The sequence below is a fragment of the Brachyhypopomus gauderio genome, chromosome 12 (genome assembly GCF_052324685.1).
Source record: "Brachyhypopomus gauderio isolate BG-103 chromosome 12, BGAUD_0.2, whole genome shotgun sequence".
NCBI lineage: Eukaryota > Metazoa > Chordata > Actinopteri > Gymnotiformes > Hypopomidae > Brachyhypopomus > Brachyhypopomus gauderio.
The window spans coordinates 11427253-11446166 of record NC_135222.1 but is presented as its reverse complement, the minus strand read 5'-3'; the positions used below and the strand labels follow the sequence as shown (position 1 = coordinate 11446166).

At 39.3% G+C, this 18914-nt stretch overlaps 1 protein-coding gene across 2 annotated transcripts; it reads left to right on the top strand.

Moving 5' to 3' along the window:
• Positions 1-112: 112 nt before the first annotated feature.
• slc6a5 (solute carrier family 6 member 5) lies at positions 113-16558 on the top strand. Of its 2 annotated transcripts, none has more exons than XM_077023125.1 (16): positions 113-364; positions 1372-1839; positions 2947-3094; positions 3573-3704; positions 3888-4070; positions 5072-5219; positions 5442-5574; positions 5963-6097; positions 6406-6509; positions 6759-6883; positions 7207-7319; positions 8336-8467; positions 13685-13784; positions 14859-14959; positions 15483-15650; positions 16152-16558. In XM_077023125.1, exons 1-16 carry the CDS (start codon positions 362-364, stop codon positions 16308-16310), a joined length of 2352 nt encoding a protein of 783 aa, XP_076879240.1. In that variant the 5' UTR covers positions 113-361; the 3' UTR covers positions 16311-16558. The 2 variants fall into 2 exon arrangements, with proteins under 2 accessions (XP_076879240.1, XP_076879242.1); XM_077023127.1 differs by lacking the exon at positions 113-364 and adding an exon at positions 1063-1156.
• The last annotated feature ends 2356 nt before the right edge of the window (positions 16559-18914 follow it).

Here is an 18914-nt window from a genome sequence, read left to right as displayed (position 1 = left end):
TCATACCTGCAAAGTTTCTTGTTAAGAGCGTCTGATCAATGTCTATAAATAGTCCCGCGGGGCAAGTTTATTAATCAGTAGCGAATAAGTTTGTCTCAGTACGCAGGCTCACGTTGCCGTGTGACACGAGCCCGCGTCTTTCCTGGTTGCCCCTTTAAAAATCAGAATTCCAGGCCAATGATTTATCAAACTCCTATTATCAAGAAAATGTCACGCGAAGGGCACCTTGCAATGCACTGACGCAAAGCGCGAGCGTTCTCACGGAGATATAGAAAGCACTTTGCACAACCAAATTCAGTCTGCCTGCTGTCTCCAGCTGGGTTTTTTCTGTCGTTCACTTGCATTTGTTGACTGTGCACAAATGGTGAGTAGAATGCATTAATTGTATTTCTGGTTTGTCTAGTTCTTCTCTGAACGCATGTTTATTGTTTAAGTGCATAATCTTTTCACTTTCATTGGAAGCGGTACTAATGAATATGTAGGCTCTGCTGCTGTCCTTGGTACTGAAACTTTGCTGCACATTTTTGGTTTCACGGTATATAGAAGTTTCATTTTGTTTTACTTTCACGAATGTGAATGTTTTCTATTAGCTATTTTTCTTCATGTTTCTTTATGTTATATGCACATCTGCAAGGGTATGCATCTCTCTTTTGAACTTTTATGCTATTTCAAATTATTTTAAAGAATTTTAATTAAATGTCATAGCAATCCTCGTGGTCTTGGAATTCAAGAGCATTTTTTTCTGCCTTTGGGATGATGATAATAATAATAGTTATCTCATTTATTTTTAACGTATTGACGATTTACACGAGTTCTCTCCTCCTGTGTCGTAATTGTTGCCGTATGTTCCTCGTCTTCACCGGGCTTTTCTTGGCGCACTAACACCAGGACTGGTGCCTGCCGCGGGGTACAGAGACTCTGCCGAGTCCGGCAGCTTGTCTATTGCCCATAAAATCAGGGAATGTGTCGCGTTGAATGACACGGGGAAATGGGGCGTAAAATTAAAGAATCTTTCTCTAATGGTAAAACCGAGAACCAAACTGCGACCGTTCGTGAGCTGAAAATCAAAGAAGCGAAGCAAACATGTTCGAAAATGATCTGAAATACTACAGAAAACACGCTTCGAAAATGCACGTCGCATCTCGTGTAATTATTGGTGGGTTCTTTTTTATTGGTACATGTTAATTTTACAAGATGTTGGACCACGCTGCGGCTGTAAAGCAAATAGCTTTAACGAAAAAATATATCAGCGGTTGATGTAGCAATGGTTAATTCATTTGATGTTCTGCTAATGGTGTTTGGATTTGGCAGGTGTTGTACACCTTTATGCATTGTAATTAATGTGACCAACACTTCGATCTAACCTTACAGGATTTTTCTGACCAGAGAGAGATGTTCAGGCAGCCCGCGAACAGTCCAGCCGGCTATAATGCGCCGCAGCTGCCCGAGGGAGCGGTTGGAGTTACAACTAATAAACCCGAGAGTGGTCAGAGCCTTCCTTCTGATCCGCAACCTTTGAACGAGCGGAAAACTTTCTGTCCCACGGAAAACAAATCTGGCGACATGGAAACCAATAAAGCCTATGGGACGTTTAAAAACGCGGCACCTGCCCCGGTACCCGTTCCTGCAGCCGTTAACTCTGTCCTCCGCAAGGATTCCTCTGGTACAGTTCCACCCCAAACGGATAAAGCCATTTCGGGCGCGTTGCCTAATCAAGGTACCCTAAGGACCGCGGCGGAGCAAAATAACGCCACCGGCAACTGGACGTCCATGAGTCAGACCACCATTATACTGGGTACAGATGGCAATACGTCTGTTCTGCCTGGCATCTTGAACGAGGTAAGTGGTATCAAGTGATTCAATTCAGGGAGAGTTAGCCAATCCCCCTCAGGCTAACATTTTTGGATTAGGCAAATGTTGAGCAAGAACAAAGCCGCATGGGTCACTTGAGATGTAACTACTTGGCACCTGTTCTTTATGTCTATGCATTGCCGTGCAATTTAACATCGCATAGATTGTGCAATTGATCCGAGTTGAGCATTAAACATTAAGAGCCAGAATCTTGGTTATATGTAGTGTGAAGAGCTATCACAGGAAGACAATATTATTTGTTGAATATACCCACATATTTTACAGTACAGGGCCAATACTGCTTTGTGTAAATTGTGGAAATGTTCCCTGATGAGTGGAGGTCACAGTGAACGACTGTGTCCCTGACTCGTAAGATTACACGTACAGCGGTTAGTGTGCTGCATCAGTGAATGATTGTGATTGCTGGTGACACCACAGTAATTACAACTGTCTTCTCAGTGAGCACGCGTGCACGGAAGCTCGCTGTACTGCTGTACACACAAAAACAATTAGGATAACTGACTGGTTAATTCGCATAAGTGTGTAACTGCTGTAGGCTGATTGTTTTACCTCTTTTTGTTAAATGAATAATGTTACAATACATAAAATAAAAAATAAACAAAGAAAAGTCAAACAGAAACAAATATACAAGCTACAAAAGCTATAATCTATGAGAATTTGAGCCCCTTTTGCCCCTGTGTTTTGCGCATTGTATTAGTCAAACTCAGGGTCTCCAGAGATTCGCTACCTTTAGATGTTGGGGAGGCAGGATAATGTGTTACATAAGGATGCGCATTCTGTCCATTGTGAAAGTCCCAAAGGGGCATTTCATCCTAAATCAAGAGCGACCACTCGCTTTCCGCTTTCTGAGTGCGGGCATAACACGCTCCACTTTGTCGGAACAAAGAAAACTGTCACTTTCCTGCATTAATTTGGCACCGCTGGTATGCATATTTTATATAGTAATGTGATTTATAAACGTTTCGTCAAATTGTTTAATTAATGGCAGCTGCGTCAGCCGCAAGTTATTTGTCTGGTGAAGATGATGTGGGACGTGCACTGTAACACAGTTTAATAAAGAACTGTTCCCTCTAGGGAGACGATGATGACGCCGGAGGAGACGAAAATAAGGCACGTGGAAACTGGTCGAACAAGCTGGATTTTATTCTGTCTATGGTTGGCTATGCGGTGGGGTTAGGAAACGTTTGGAGATTTCCTTATCTTGCCTTCCAAAATGGAGGAGGTGAGGAGGGGGGATCACTGAGCTTTGATCTTGTGCATGTACACCAAATAAGCAACGTTATATGTTTATGTAAAAAAAACCCTCAATGAACTGTTCCTGGAAAGAAATTGAATCACTGCGTACATCTGAATCGTTGCTATATATATATATATATATATATATATATATATATATATATATATATATATATATATACCTGAAGTTCGTTATTATTATTATTATTAATAATAATAATAATAATAAATATATTGTTTTTAATCTATCAATGGTCCATTCTGATTGATCAGTTTTGTTAAACCATGTCAACATCGCAAAAATAAATACATAGACATATATAAACGTTTGTAAGTTCTAGACTTTGAAAAGCAAACACCAATGTCTTTAATGAGTTTTATTGATTTCAGATACGTAAGTGCGCCAAAGTTTTGTGAGAGTATCAAAGTTTACGCTGATGTGTTGCGCGGTCTTTTCTGTATAGGGGCTTTTTTGATACCTTACCTGGTCATGTTGGGTCTTGCTGGAATCCCTATATTTTTACTGGAAGTCTCATTGGGTCAGTTCGCCAGTCAAGGCCCAGTCTCTGTTTGGAAGGCAATCCCTGCCTTGCAAGGTAAACTGCGCTCAGCCCACACGATGTAACGGGTCTAACTTTTTCCGTTACATTACATTAATACTCAGTTATTTGCTTAGTGTACTTTTTATTATTATGAATTTCCTGTTGTGCTAATAGTAAACAGCCATGTACGTGTTTAAGAATAATGTACATTATTTCGTCTCATTTATTTTATTTTAGGTTGCGGGATTGCCATGTTGATAATATCTGTCTTGATAGCCATATACTATAATATAATTATGTGCTGGACACTATACTACCTGTTCGCTTCGTTCGCTTCGTTGAAGGGCTTACTGCCATGGACTTACTGCAGAAATGAGTGGAACACGATTGAGTGCAAAGACAAAGACATGCTGCGCTTAGGTAAGGATCCCCCACCCCAGTCTCTCTTTCTCTTCAGTGTCTTTACAGCCCCCCTCTGCCCCCACCACCACCAAACTAATGCGCAATGCGCAACGTGCCCTCCACCTTCCCAACTAAGCACATACGCTGTAATATAAGATTTAGACTGCACCTTGTGTCCTTGTGTTAGTGGATTTATGCCACTTTTTCGAATGGGATTAATTTATCTATTCGATTATTTAATTGGTACAATTTAACATTTGATTTTTTATATATTTTAAATTATTTATTTTGTATTCCGTGATAATATCATGTCTTCAAAAAAGAAAATATTGTTTAATATACGATAAACTGCTTAACGTAAACATTGTTTCATATTTGTATTAACTTTTTTCAAAGAAACATGTGTTTTGGTTTAGGCTACTTATACATATAATTATTAGATGGACAATTGTATAGGACAAGATTATTAAACACAAATAATTAGATAGAGTTTCAGTTTATTTTGTTGGCGTTAACGAAATTATTTGCGTGATCTGCGTTGTTTTTGTGAATGATTAGCCTATATATTGGAAAATGTTGGAAATACTTTTTAGCACACTGTAAATTCACACTGTTATTCGTCGAAACACTTTTCGTGAATTCAGCAGAAAAAACTGCTTGCTTGACAAATTTACTGTAAAAGCATTGCTGCAGTGCCGCAGTAAGATATTGCGCCATCTTGTGGCTGACATGCATAATGAAACACGGAATCTTATTATGTGAAACAAATGCGGCAAAAGGTTTTCTAAACTAATTTAAGACTGAGACGAGAAGAATATTATATACATTTGTGTGTCTTTTTACTAACTCATGAAGCAAATGGACACATGAAACATATACTAAGTCAAAGCCAACACAGGCGCCCCATTTTAAACAACTATTTCGGTAAACTGTAATATTCCTAATATATTTTTAGTCATATACTTTTTGTAACTGTAAAATATACTGCTTCTTACGTAAATGCTTTCCCTCTGTAACAGATTCATGTATTGTCCGTGATAGAAATCTTACTTCCATTAAGAACAGCACATTTTGTTTGTCTGCAAATGCTGTTGGAAATTTGAGCAAGCTACTAAATGTCACCGCGGATAACAGGACTTACGTCAGCCCCAGCGAGGAATATTTCAAGTGAGTGCATTTTTGTATCAGAAAAGTCAAATCTAGTAAGTACTTTCTCAGGAGAGAGACTGTTGGTCAAACATTGTTTTAAACATCAACACAATTACTTAAAACAAGTCAATTGAACTGAATCCATATCATTTTAATGAGATTTGCTTATTTGGTACAGTGTTATTGAAAGTGTTATTTCTATGTGATGCTATGGTAACCACTCCCTGTCTCTTTTATTAGATATAATGTTTTGCACATTTCCAAGGGGATTGAGTACCCGGGCGACATTCGCTGGCCTTTGGCTGGTTGTCTCTTTCTGGCATGGCTTATCGTCTACGCCTCTTTAGCTAAAGGAATCAAGTCATCGGGAAAGGTAAAGAAGGCTTGGTAATAAATTGCCTTCTCCGTAGTCAGACTTGTGTAATCGTGAGATCGGCATTGCGCTTGCTTTGTAATTGTAACGGTCACGCTCATTTTAAAGGAGCCGTTGCCCCCTTGTGGCGTTTAACTGTCGTTACAATTTCTACCAGCGGATGCTAAATAGCGAAATACACCAGTTAGCCCTAAAATGCAATGACGATATAAGTAGATTATAATACGTGCTTTGCATAGAAAAGGAGACGCTGTGGAGCCATTTCAGAGGTATTTCTGAAACAATAATGAATATGTAGGCCTACACTTAACACTGAAAGGTTTGGTTATGGTTGGTACCATTGGCCTACCAAGCCTTTTCCCAAGCTTTGTCTGTGGCTTGTGCACAGGTGGTTTACTTCACAGCCACCTTTCCCTACGTGGTCCTGGTCATCCTGCTGATCCGGGGCGTTACGCTGCCTGGTGCTTCGTCCGGAATCCTCTACTTCATCACTCCAAAATGGGAGAAACTCAACGATGCCAAAGTAAAGAGGAGACCGCTGTCTGGCGTTCATGAAATGTTACAGTCAGTGACCCTTTAAGTGACACAGGGTAGCTAGGCTATTGTTTTAAGTTTATTCCACAGGCAGGTTTCATACAATACGTGCAATGGAGGTGTAAATATGCAAAAACACAATCATACTGTCGATATGCTGATACTCTGTAAAATTAGAATGATTAATTCATCCTAATGTTCTCTCTCTTAGTAAATATTTGCATCCCTGTAACCCTCTCTTTCTCTCTCTCTCTCTCTCTCTCTCTCTCTCTCTCTTTCTCATCCTTCCATATATAGGTGTGGAAGGATGCTGCGACTCAAATTTTTTTCTCCTTGTCAGCTGCATGGGGTGGTCTCATAACCCTTTCCTCCTATAACAAGTTCCATAACAACTGTTACAGGTACAAATTAATTTGACAAATTGTACAATTGTTTAAAAAACAATGGTACAAAAGATCCAAAATTGGGTATATATATATATATATATATATATATATATATATATATATATATATATATATATATATATATATATATATATTAATGTAGTACAACAGTATCGTACATGACAACTGTGTGGATGTTTGTGTAAGTAATTTTCTCAATGGTCCTCGCCCATAAGTCTCCCCAACTTTATGTCTCCTCTTCAGGGATACGATCATAGTGACGTGTACGAACAGTGCAACCAGTATATTTGCTGGGTTTGTCATTTTTTCAGTCATTGGCTTCATGGCTCATGAACTCAAGGTGCCCATTGAGAGTGTGGCAGATGAAGGTATTTCACTTAATAGTGCCTGTCTAGTGGATACTCCATCTACTCTCACTGATTAATGAATTAATCAATTAATTATTTAGATAATGAAAGTTTTTTTCCTGTAATTGAACAATTTTTTGACATCTAATTCTGGAGTTTTTATAGTTCATTAAAGACTTGAATCAGACATCTTGAAGTTAGCCTTCATATGCCATATAATACAGTGGCAATTCTACATTGGTGCATTTTTGTGTGTGTGTGTGTGTGTGTGTGTGTGTGTGTGTGTGTGTGTGTGTGTGTGTGTGTGTGTGTGTGTGTGTGTGTGTGTGTGTGTGTGTGAACAGGGCCAGGCATAGCGTTCGTGGTATACCCTGAAGCCCTCACCAGACTGCCCGTTTCTCCGTTCTGGGCTATCATTTTCTTCCTCATGCTTCTCACACTGGGACTGGATACCATGGTACCCAACACCTCATTAATTACTGCAATAATCCAACATGCTAATGAATCACACTAATGTCTCCAACTACACACTAATTAAGTGCTACTGGGTGTTTATGTGTGAGTGTGTGTGTCTGCCTTTATCATATCCTTCCAAATTCAATGTAGGCTATAGCAGATTTTTTAAATCTGCTGGTAATGTTTTTAAGAATGAAAAAAGATGTCAGTTCCCAATTAGCACAACAGAAAAGAACATGCTAACTGCTCCTCATTAGCTGTCAAACAAAGTCCTGTCAATTCTGTTCCAGCATGCTGTGGGACAAATTTTAATTAGAAACATCCATTTTCATATTTCCTTCAAGCATCTCCTACCTGACTGCTGTGAAACAGGTGTTAATTACACTCACTAAAGGGAAAGGTATTTTCATAATGAGCTGCATGAAGACTTGTGATTCGGCTACACTGTTGTAGCCAGGCAAGTCAGTGTGCGAGTGCAACTCAATGTGGTCATGTTTACTGTTCAAGATGTTCGCTTTTCTGTGGATGCGTATGTGTGGGTATTGTATGCTATGGGGCATCCTGGGTATTGTATGCTGTGTTGTGCATTAGATGTGAGAGGTGAGTATTAATGAGCAGTGTCTTCCCATTTCCTTTAACATTCCATTTAGTTCATATATGCTTGTCAGGTTTTAACCTCACTACTGTCTTGTGACCCTGTTGATTTGAAAGTCTGCCTATTTCAGTCTCTAAATGTTGTGTTGTGTGTCAGCTGTGTTAAGCAGGTGATGATGGCAACGTGTTAAACACACCTCTCTGCTGTATGCTCACCATACCTAAATCTTACAGTGTTACATCTGTCTTTCATTTTCCAGTAATTATATTACAGCTTTATATAGAGGAACGTGATCAGCATGAATGTTACTGTTCTCACTGACAGAATGTGGGGATAATGTTAGACACTGATTCCCCTTCCATGTTTTAATGCCCCAACCTCCCATCTAGACTATATTTATACATACACTTTTTTCTCTGCAGTTTGCCACCATCGAGACCATAGTGACATCTGTGTCAGATGAGTTCCCCAAGTACCTGCGCAAACACAAGCCTGTCTTCACACTGGCCTGCTGCTTAGCCTTCTACGTGTTGGGCTTCCCTATGATTACAGAGGTTTGCCATTCTGCCATGCAGTCAGCCGACTCTCAGTACCGCTCCAGCCTGCGTGTGGTGCTCCTGTGTATGATGTGTTAGATCAGGGCGGACAGAAATGCCACAACACACCCTGCATTTCCATTAGGAACTACTCACTTACACACTCGATGCATTACAGAGCAGGGTGGTCACTCTAGACTTTGTAGATGTTTCTTGAATGGAGGAATTGATATGGGGTGGGTTTCCCGAAACGTTCGTAACTCTAAGTACTTCGTAACCTCGTACTTACGAATATTCTTAAATTTACGAGTGTTTCCCGAAACTCTTCGTAACTTACGTCGTTCTTATAGTCGTTCGTAAGTTAAGAATCTCCGGACCCATTCGTAACTCACTAAGTACTTCTTAACTCGAAGCTCTCGTGCAGTTCTACTTCAAAAATGATAGAGGCGCTAATTTCACTCGCGCGGGTTTTAATCCCGGCATTAGTACATTTGCGTTTATGTGTATAATTAGCCTAGTAGCCTATTTTCTTTTAAAGTATTTACATCGCATATACCACAATGTGTCAACAGAAATCAAATGTACTACTTTGAATTATTTAGCATTAGTTTATATCTTCCCAATGTTTAATTAAGTCTCTCCGTTCGTCATCGTGCAGTCAACAGCCTTTCAGACTCAAAATTAATGTATTCTTTGCAAAGAAATGGATACAAGTTGGCCTATTAAGCTTGTTTTAACTTAACCAATAAAATGGATTGATTAATCGGTAGCACATTTAAGTAACTTGGATTAAGGTTAGCAACTGTGCTTGTGTGATGAACATAGCAGCTCTTCAGAGTACTGGCTTTGAATAGAAGACATAATTTAAGAAGACGACGTAATCCACGAAGCCATGTAGTTCGCCTGAATACAGAATTTTGCCCTTAGCTCCACGACGCAATATATATATATATATATATATATATATATATATATATATATATATATATATATATCTGAATATATAAAATACTATATACTATATATATATATATATACTAGCTGACAGTGGGTATCCACTCTGAAGCTTGTATCAAATCCCCTGGTGTCCTTTCAGTAGCTGTGGGGCCCAGTATCCCCAGTGCCTTCTCCTCCTCAACAGTGAAGGCACTTGTGGACATTTGACCTCCACCAGTCTTAGCCCTCTCCTTTCTGAGTCCTGCCCCCTTATTTTTGACTTGACTACAGTTTTTTTTTGTTTTTTTTTCCTGAATTTGATGAACTTCCTCGAGCTATTGAAAACAGTAGACTATACTTTTGTTTTTGGCTCAGTTCACTCGACAGAAAGTTTCATTTTCTCTGCTTGTTTGCCAGGGTTTTGAATAACGTGTGAAAGGTTAATTTTGTGCCCTATTTATAGCCTTGATAAAAGCCTACGATCGGTCAGAATTGCAAAGGTAATAATATGTTCTACTCATTTTTTCCTTATACTTGAAATGTCAACACTTATTAGTTGTTAGTTTTTATGATTGTCATTTTGCCAATGATGCTTTTGCGGCGTAATTATGAAAAAATGAATGTAAATCGGTGGTTCGGTTTTCGACTAGCGGAGATTTTCCAGTGCAGCTGCAGAGGCGGAGTCATCTAAGAACTACTTAGAACTCGTTCGTAAATTTGGAGACTACGAAGGCTTTTGGGAAACACTCGTAAATTTGGCGTTCTTAAAGTTACGTCGTTCTTAAAGTTGTTCGTAACTTTCTAAGATCGTTCGTTATCGGGAAACCCACCCATGTCTTGTTTGAACTAAATTGCTTTGTGAACAGAAATTCCCCTTTGAAAATCACTTTGATCTTTAGAGATTGGCTTAGTCTGAGCCTGAAAAAGCACCTCTTAATTAGATATCTCAGTCAAACAGAAGGAGTTATGTAGTCTGCTCTCCACAGTTCCCATCCCACTGATCATGCAAATATACTGAAATCTCAAAGGATCCTGAGGGACCTGTTACTGTTTAAGATGTGTTGGGATCTGTTTGAGCACTATCTTGTTCACTTGAAACATATTCAGTGTTATTAGTTACATTTAAGCTCTTGAGACCACGCTTATTCATTTGATTCCTCTGAAACGTTTTTTGGCATCTCTCATTTTATTCTTTTCTGTTACCCTTTAAACCGTGCTTAATTATCTTGGATTTTCCACTGAATGTGTTAAGATGGGATGCTAACACCTTTCTTTTTACACCAACAGACTTCTATAGCAATGAGCACATTATGAAAATAGAGAGGGCAGGTCAAATGCTGACTAATTACAGATTTATACTATGACACATTTTATGTGGTGTAATATGTAGTGAGGCCTGAGATAAGATTATGTTCTGAAGCTGAAATAATAGCCCATTATGAATGTCCTTTGTAATGAACATCAGGACGATTTAAACATCAGGGTGATTTATTTAGTTAGAGATTTAGATTTAACAGAAAATGTTAGGGATGCATTTGGAAGTTACTAAGGATGAGGCACAAAGCGCTGAAAAAGAGGCCAATGGTTCAGTCAGGTGGTTTGATGAGCATAGACCAACAGGAAATATGTCGTCCTCTGTAGGCCAGGACTAGCATGTGCACGTAGTCTCAGGATGACCATAAGGTTTATCCCTCAATGTGGATGACCATAAGGTTTATCCCTCAATGTGGATGACCATAAGGTTTATCCCTCAATGTAAGAAAATGTAAATCTGTTTTCAATATTTCAATCTTCTTCTCCCCCTCCTCTTTGGTACATGAGTTCTCTCATCCTGTCTTGGCTATACTAGAAACAAAATGTTTGGACCACTTCTCCCTCTAATCCATAAAAGTTAGAATTATATTAGAATTATATAACAAAGTAACAATAGATTCAACCTTGGAAACTCACAGGAATTTGTCAATGACTTGAACATAAAAGAGGTTAGAAAACAGACCCACTCTGGAAAGGCCATTTTGTGACTGAGTGAAGCAAGGCTGCATTTAGTCTTCTAAAACCAGAAAATCTTTGCATCAATGAGCATTTTTAAATGTATATTTATTTTAGATTTTATTTATTTATTTATTTATAATCATTCCTTTGATGGCGGATGTCCAGTCAGACACTTTGTTCCAGGCAAGGAATACTGTCCAGGTTTGCCAGCCTGATCCTGGGCTTTGAAGTCTATCAGAGGAACATTACATTTAACAGGAACCCAATTTTTCTTCAATCAGTACTTCACATTAGTCAGCATTCAAGAAGCTTTGCTTAAATCCTTTAGCAAGTCAACATAGATGAAAACCATAGAGCCAAAGTCATGTCAGTCTTGACAGATACATCAAACAGCTGCAATAAGAATGGAGAGGAACATCACTGATGAGTTTTTATGGACTGTCCAGCAGCAGTGAGAATGTACCATGAACAGCATGTGATTGGCTACTACTTTGATGTTGCCAAACTCTTGGCTCCAGTACAAGCCTGACAATAAAGCACTAAATTGACCTGCAAAAGTAGCCAACAGTAACTGGACTTCAGACTGCACCTGACAGAAGAGATGGTGGATAATCCAGCACCTTACAGAAGAGATGGTGGATAACCCAGCACCTTACAAAAGAGATGGTGGATAACCCAGCACCTGACAGAAGAGATGGTGGATAACCCAGCACCTTACAGAAGAGATGGTGGATAACCCAGCACCTTACAAAAGAGATGGTGGATAACCCAGCACCTGACAGAAGAGATGGTGGATAACCCAGCACTTTACAGAAGAGATGGTGGATAACCCAGCACCTTACAAAAGAGATGGTGGATAACCCAGCACCTGACAGAAGAGATGGTGGATAACCCAGCACCTTACAGAAGAGATGGTGGATAACCCAGCACCTTACAGAAGAGATGGTGGATAACCCAGCACTTTACAGAAGAGATGGTGGATAACCCAGCACCTTACAGAAGAGATGGTGGATAACCCAACACCTTACAGAAGAGATAGTGGATAACCCAGCACCTTACAGAAGAGATGGTGGATAACCCAGCACCTTACAAAAGAGATGGTGGATAACCCAGCACCTGACAGAAGAGATGGTGGATAACCCAGCACCTTACAGAAGAGATGGTGGATAACCCAGCACCTTACAGAAGAGATGGTGGATAACCCAGCACTTTACAGAAGAGATGGTGGATAACCCAGCACCTTACAGAAGAGATGGTGGATAACCCAGCACCTTACAGAAGAGATGGTGGATAACCCAACACCTTACAGAAGAGATGGTGGATAACCCAGCACCTTACAGAAGAGATGGTGGATAACCCAGCACCTTACAGAAGAGATAGTGGATAACCCAGCACCTTACAAAAGAGATAGTGGATAACCCAGCACCTGACAGAAGAGATGGTGGATAACCCAGCACCTTACAGTACAACACTGAGGAGAGTGAAGAAGAGTATGGAAGAATGTATGGATTCCACGAGCAGAGTAATTTATTACTGAAGAAATTATGAAGAAATGAGCACTGTAAAAACATGACATGCATGAGATGCATCAAATACAAGATGTTTCTCTGCATTATGTAAAAGAGAAATAATTTCCTGGATTATTAAAAATAAAGGAAGCATGGTTTAGTTATTCTGATTAAATCAACCAATACTGCTAAATATTCAAAAGCAATAGAATAGAGAAATTACTCTAAAAAGCCTACAATCAGCAAACAAGTGAAACAGGCCAACATGATTTGTATAGCTTAATGTATAATTTAATATTAATAACAGGAATTCTTTACATTTTGTATTATTATTTTTGACTGTTTAGCACATTGAAATTGCCCTTCTGTCTACCTCAACCGACGTGCAATACAAATAAAAATAAAAATTATTAAACAAAATCCATTCTTCTACATTCTAATGGTCAGAAAATAACAAAACCATAAATAATAAGTTTTCCCCTTGTTCCTAAAGAGGGTGTGCTGGAACCTACATCAAGTGTTCAGAATGATCAAACTGAAGCTGTCTGGAGGCCTTGTGGAACGTCAGGGCTGCATGGCATCATCTAAAGTTGAAGGAAACATAAAACACACTTTTAATACTGAATGATGCCACATTTTCTCTCTTACTAGCAAAATGTTTGATAAAGGGTAAACAAAAATGTTTATTGTGTGTTGATAGGCATTATGAATAAGTACATTTCTTTAAGCAATAACCAGTGATGGAGAATATGTGTGTGTGTTTGTTGTTTGTTTGTATGTTTATGTGTTTCATATACAGAGTGGCATGTACATGCTTCAGTTGGTTGATACCTATGCAGCTTCATATTCTTTGGTGATCATTGCAATCTTTGAGCTGATTGGAGTCTCCTATGTCTATGGTGAGTTTGTTAGCACTACTGTTCATAACGACTTCTCAGTTTACTGTTTAGTCTTCTTGTAACACACCAATACACATATACTACATATAGAATATAACATAATATGCTTGTGTGACACTTTGTAAAGTTGCAAAGCAAAATGTAAAGTTTGTAAAGTGTGTGACACTTTAATAAATGGTCATTATTGGTCATTGATTCAGATGCCCAAAAAGATACTTTAGAGTGCTGACAGTTGTTTAATAAAATCACAAATCATGGGTCCCACAGTGTGCACTATTCATAACTGCTTATGTGTACATATAGAGTATTATATAGCAATATGGTGTGCAAACCAGCGTACTGGCAGCTCTGGGTGAGCAGGGTCCTGATCACCATTCACTTGCCGTCAGCACTTGTAGTTTCTGTCAGTGTAACAGACTTATTTTTGTCATTTGTTGACTTGCTGGAGCTTATTGCATCAGGATTGCATTATGTCACTAGTCACAGATATAAACAGGTTCAAGTAAAACACACTGAACTGACATGGGAAAACCCTGTGTCTTCTTTTTTACTACTCTTCTGTTTGTCCTGGACATGTGAGTTAAAATTTGGCCCTTTGGATAATCTGGGAATATTCCCCTCTTTGGCCACTAGATGTCGGTTTTGTCATTCCAGTGTTTTGCAGACCATCGGCACAAATTGTTCTTAGGTAGTCATAATGACATGATCAGTGAAAGGATTAATTGCTGTGATTGTAAGAAATGTTGAGATAAGCAAATGATGAATGAAATAAATGTAGAACTTATTTAATAAAAGCTCATGAAAATTAATTGCCAATTGCTAAAAGGGTGGTATTCTTGGTGTGAATACAATAAGAAGTTGCCTTTCCAATTCCTGTTCGTTGTACGGTAGAAACTGGTTGATTTTTTGTCCCCAATATCTACTGGTGTCTGCTGTATTATTGTATTTTTTCTTGTCCCATAATTTCTTTTTCTATTCTGTCTTGTTTCTTTGTGCAGCACTCAATCAATATTTCCTTCTTTCTTTGCTTTGTCTCTCTCTCTTTCTCTCTCTCTTTCTCTCTCCACAACATAGGTCTGCAGAGATTCTGTGAGGACATCGAAATGATGATTGGTTTCCAACCAAATAAGTTCTGGAGGGTGTGCTGGGCCTTTGTAACACCCACAATTCTTACAGTATGTCCAATCTATACCTAATGGGCCTTTCTGCTTTTCAGTCCTCTTACATGAATTTTGTCCCTCACATCTCTATCTTTGTTCAAACTTGGACTGGAAATTGACTGCTAAGAATAGCTGTTTACCTGTAAAGAAGGAAAAAAAAACAACCCCATTTTCTCAGATTGAAAGAAAATTGTCTAAACACTGTCACTGAATTGTTACAAAGTCTTGCACCTGGAACATTCTGCCATGTATGGCCAAGAAATCCCAGAGGTGTGTATTTGTTCACAGAGGCAGATGGTGGGTTATGTAGCTGAGGCAGATAGATGCTAATGCTCAGAAAAGCCCAACAACCTCTGTAACACTCAGATGTGTTACTCCGTGTTATCAATCATAGTCCAGCCTCTTGGGCTATGATCTTTACCATGAAAACCATGGCAACAAAGAGATAAAACACAAGCTAATACTAATAGAGCTCTCTTTATGTCTGCGGCGCTCTACAACATCCCTGTTTCTGCCTCGATTCTCCACTGTGATTTAGTTTATTCTGGGGCTGAGTCTTTATCAGTGGAGTGTGATGACCTACGAAGACTACACCTACCCCACATGGTCTATGGTACTTGGTTGGCTCATGGTCATCTGCTCTGTAATCTGGATCCCTATCATGTTTGCCATCAAGATGCACCTGGCCCCAGGAACCATGATCGAGGTAGCAACATCTTATTACTTTTGCTCGTATTACTCTTTTACTCTTATTGCTTTTCAGAGTGGCAGAAAGGCACTCTGAAGAGTCACTTTCACAAGCTGAATTTTCAGCACATTTCATGTGGTTACCCTGATAAGACAACTATTTGTGCTACTGCAGGGATTATGTTATTGTTGAAATCATTGTCTGTCATGGTGTAAATAGAACATGATTGTATTTTTTTTATCAGGGTAGCTTACACGTACCAGAACATGATTAGAGTGAAAATCAGTTCACAGTTAAAATTGTTATGCAGTGAAGTTTGCCATAAATCTCAGGACAAAAAAACCCATAATGTAACTTGTTGTACTGGTCAAAATAGATCCTACAAAAAAAACCTCCATCTCTTAATGCCTGTTACATTCTCTCTCACACTTTCTCTCATTCTCTCCTCTCTTTCACTCACATTCTCCCCCCCCCCCCAATTTTCTCCCCCCACCCTCTTTCCCTCCCTCCTTCCTACAGCGTCTGAAGCTGGTGTGCTCTCCCCAGCCTGACTGGGGTCCTTTCTTGATGAAGCATCGTGGTGAGCGCTACAAGAACATGATCGACCCCCTGGGCACCAACTCTCTGGGTCTTAAACTTCCACCCAAAGACTTCCAACTATCTGCCCAGTACCAGTAACCTCTACCTTAGTCTCCACCTTAACCTACCCCTGACCCAATGCCCTGGCACAACCCCTGACCCTGCCCCTTCACCCCTACTGATCTGAGTCCTTTTGGAGTGAGAAGTCATCTGTCACCCTTTCCCCTCCTTTGGTTTGTTTTCAGTCTCTCCTTCACTCTTTTTCTTTCATGCCTCTAGCATGTTTAATTTTTTCTTGTGTAAAAACTTATGTCCTAATTGTATGTGTGTGTATGTGTGTGTGTGTGTGTGTGTGTGTGTGTGTGGGGGGGGGGGGGGGGGGGGGGGGGGGGGGCAGAGGGGGTGGAGCTCCCAAGAACCCAAAATGGAGCTTTCTCATATACATGCATATAGGAGTGCCATCAGTTGATACAATTGTGACTGTCAAGGCAATATTGGACTAAGCAGTTCACAAACATTTGACTATTATATTGATGCTGGCATTGTCCATGTGTTTTGAAGAGGGGTGCTTGTCACCTTAATCTTCTTAATTTTCTGAAATGCCATAAGTGAGACAGATTGCCTTGCAGTGGGCAGTGAACTCTGATTTATATTGGGAGATGAGTTTCCGCTCTTTATCTCTATCCTCTTATATCTGTACTTTGTGCCTCTGACTTCTGCAGTCTTTATAAAATTGCATAGAATAACACTATCTGTTAAACCTTGTATTCCTATGTTACAGAAATCATGCATCTATCTGTAAGCTATGAGCTACCAATCTTATTGGTCATTGATCTGAGAATTATATAAACTTTTCATTATCCTCTTCAGTAGCTCAGACGTACACATAGTGCAGAACACAATAGTATAGACCCATTTCCCTCTTTAATAACAACTTAAAAAGGAAGCCATGCAAAGCTATAAAAGTTATCTTTTAGTATAGAATGCAGTTTAATGGCCAGCTAGCATTTATGTGTGAAAACCTATTAAGAGAAAAAGAGCCCGCTTTTAACTGTGTTGTAATCTTGTCATGGATCTTTGAAGACCCTTTGCTTTTTCTTATATGTTACATGCAGATTTTAAGAGGGCCCACAGAAGGAAAGTCCAAGAGTTATATCTAAATATGTATACACTCAGAGATGTGTGGTATGTATGGTAAACATTTGTCTTGTTAGCTGTGAGGCTCTGTATATTTTAGAGAATGGTAATACGATCTATAATTATACTCTGTGCAAGTGTCCCTACAATGTCTTAATCATTCTCCAGGTTTTGCTTAATAGACTTGAAAAAGATGGATGTCTGGAGTCCTCTGAAAGTTGTCTGGGGACTTTTCTCCTTCTCTGAAGCTTTTTCTGTCTCTCATTGGTGTCTCATGAAATAGGGTCTCAGTTAGACTCGAATGCATTGGCCTTACTTTTGTGGAAAATGATTTGGACTGGAGTGGTTTTGTGGGAACTTGAAATCGGTTATGGACTGTTCCTACAAAGGACATCTCAAGACAGTAAAAACAAAAAAGGAAAACATCTTAGACTGATCACGACCCTTTATAACTCTACTCTCACACTCCTAAGGCTTCTATCCATAATAATGTGCTTTGGCTACTCTTTACCTGGGAGGATGAAATTAAGATTATTCTTGCGCATGTTTCCCTTTAAGACTTACTTAGATACGTATGAAGCCATGAAGAAGCATGAAAAAAATGATCTGAAACAACCCATCTCCAGTAGTTCAAAGGTTTGGTGACTAGCCAGTGTTTAGCTTCAAGCAGCTTGGGAAATATTATATGTAGTAAAGTCACCAATCAAATGCTTGCGTGAGCAACCAATCACGCTCTCCTTTTGTGGCACAGCCAATCAAAGCCTCACTTTCATTCTTAAGGCATACAGAAAGCTTATTGATATCATAAAATTTAAAAGAGCATTCACCTATGTGGTGGAAGAAATGGATCTTGATTAAATATGACTATGTTTTGATTCATGGGTTGTCAAGTGCAACCAGTACTTCAATACAAGGGTCCCAGCGAGTTAATAGAAGATGGGATGTTCTGAAAGCAATTCAGGGAGGGGGTAGAAAGTAAAGATTTACAAGTTTGCCTGGACTCACCGCATGCCTTTTCATAGCTGTGAAATGAAGTATGACTTGCAATCATCTCTTGCTAATAGTCTCTAAAAGTACAAAGCATTCAAAATGACGTACAGGCGTCAAAAAAAGAAAAAAATATATTTATTGTTTCAATGTTTATTGCCACAAACAAAAAAAGCTGTCTGTGTGCTATGTGTGAGAGTCTGTGTGTGTGTGTGTCTGTCTGTGTGTATAAATGTGAGTAGCTAACTGCTTTCATTAATATTTAACCAGCCATTTAGTTGTAGTCTGGCCTACTGTTATCGAGATAGACAGTAGAAGCTAAAAAAATCTATGCCAAGAGCAATTGTGCTCTACGTAGCCAATATAGTGCAAAAATGCCTTCTTCAAATGTCTGCCTTTCCCTCAGGAAAAAGGAGCAGATTTCTTAGAGAGCCCCTAGAGGTCATATGAATGAGTGAAACAGCTTCTTCTTTCATTCATCCCTACTCAAGTATCCTAAGTAAAACAGCTAAGACCTTTGCTGGGCTGAACTCATAATGGACAAGGCTTATGGAGGAGAGCAGTTACACCCAACAAAAA

Bases quoted from the DNA above. Each gene is read 5' to 3' on its own strand.
- slc6a5 (XM_077023125.1), top strand. The intron at 4,071-5,071 runs GTAAGGATCCCC...CCTCTGTAACAG, and splicing joins CAAAGACATGCTGCGCTTAG to ATTCATGTATTGTCCGTGAT. The intron at 6,510-6,758 runs GTACAAATTAAT...TCTCCTCTTCAG, and splicing joins TTCCATAACAACTGTTACAG to GGATACGATCATAGTGACGT.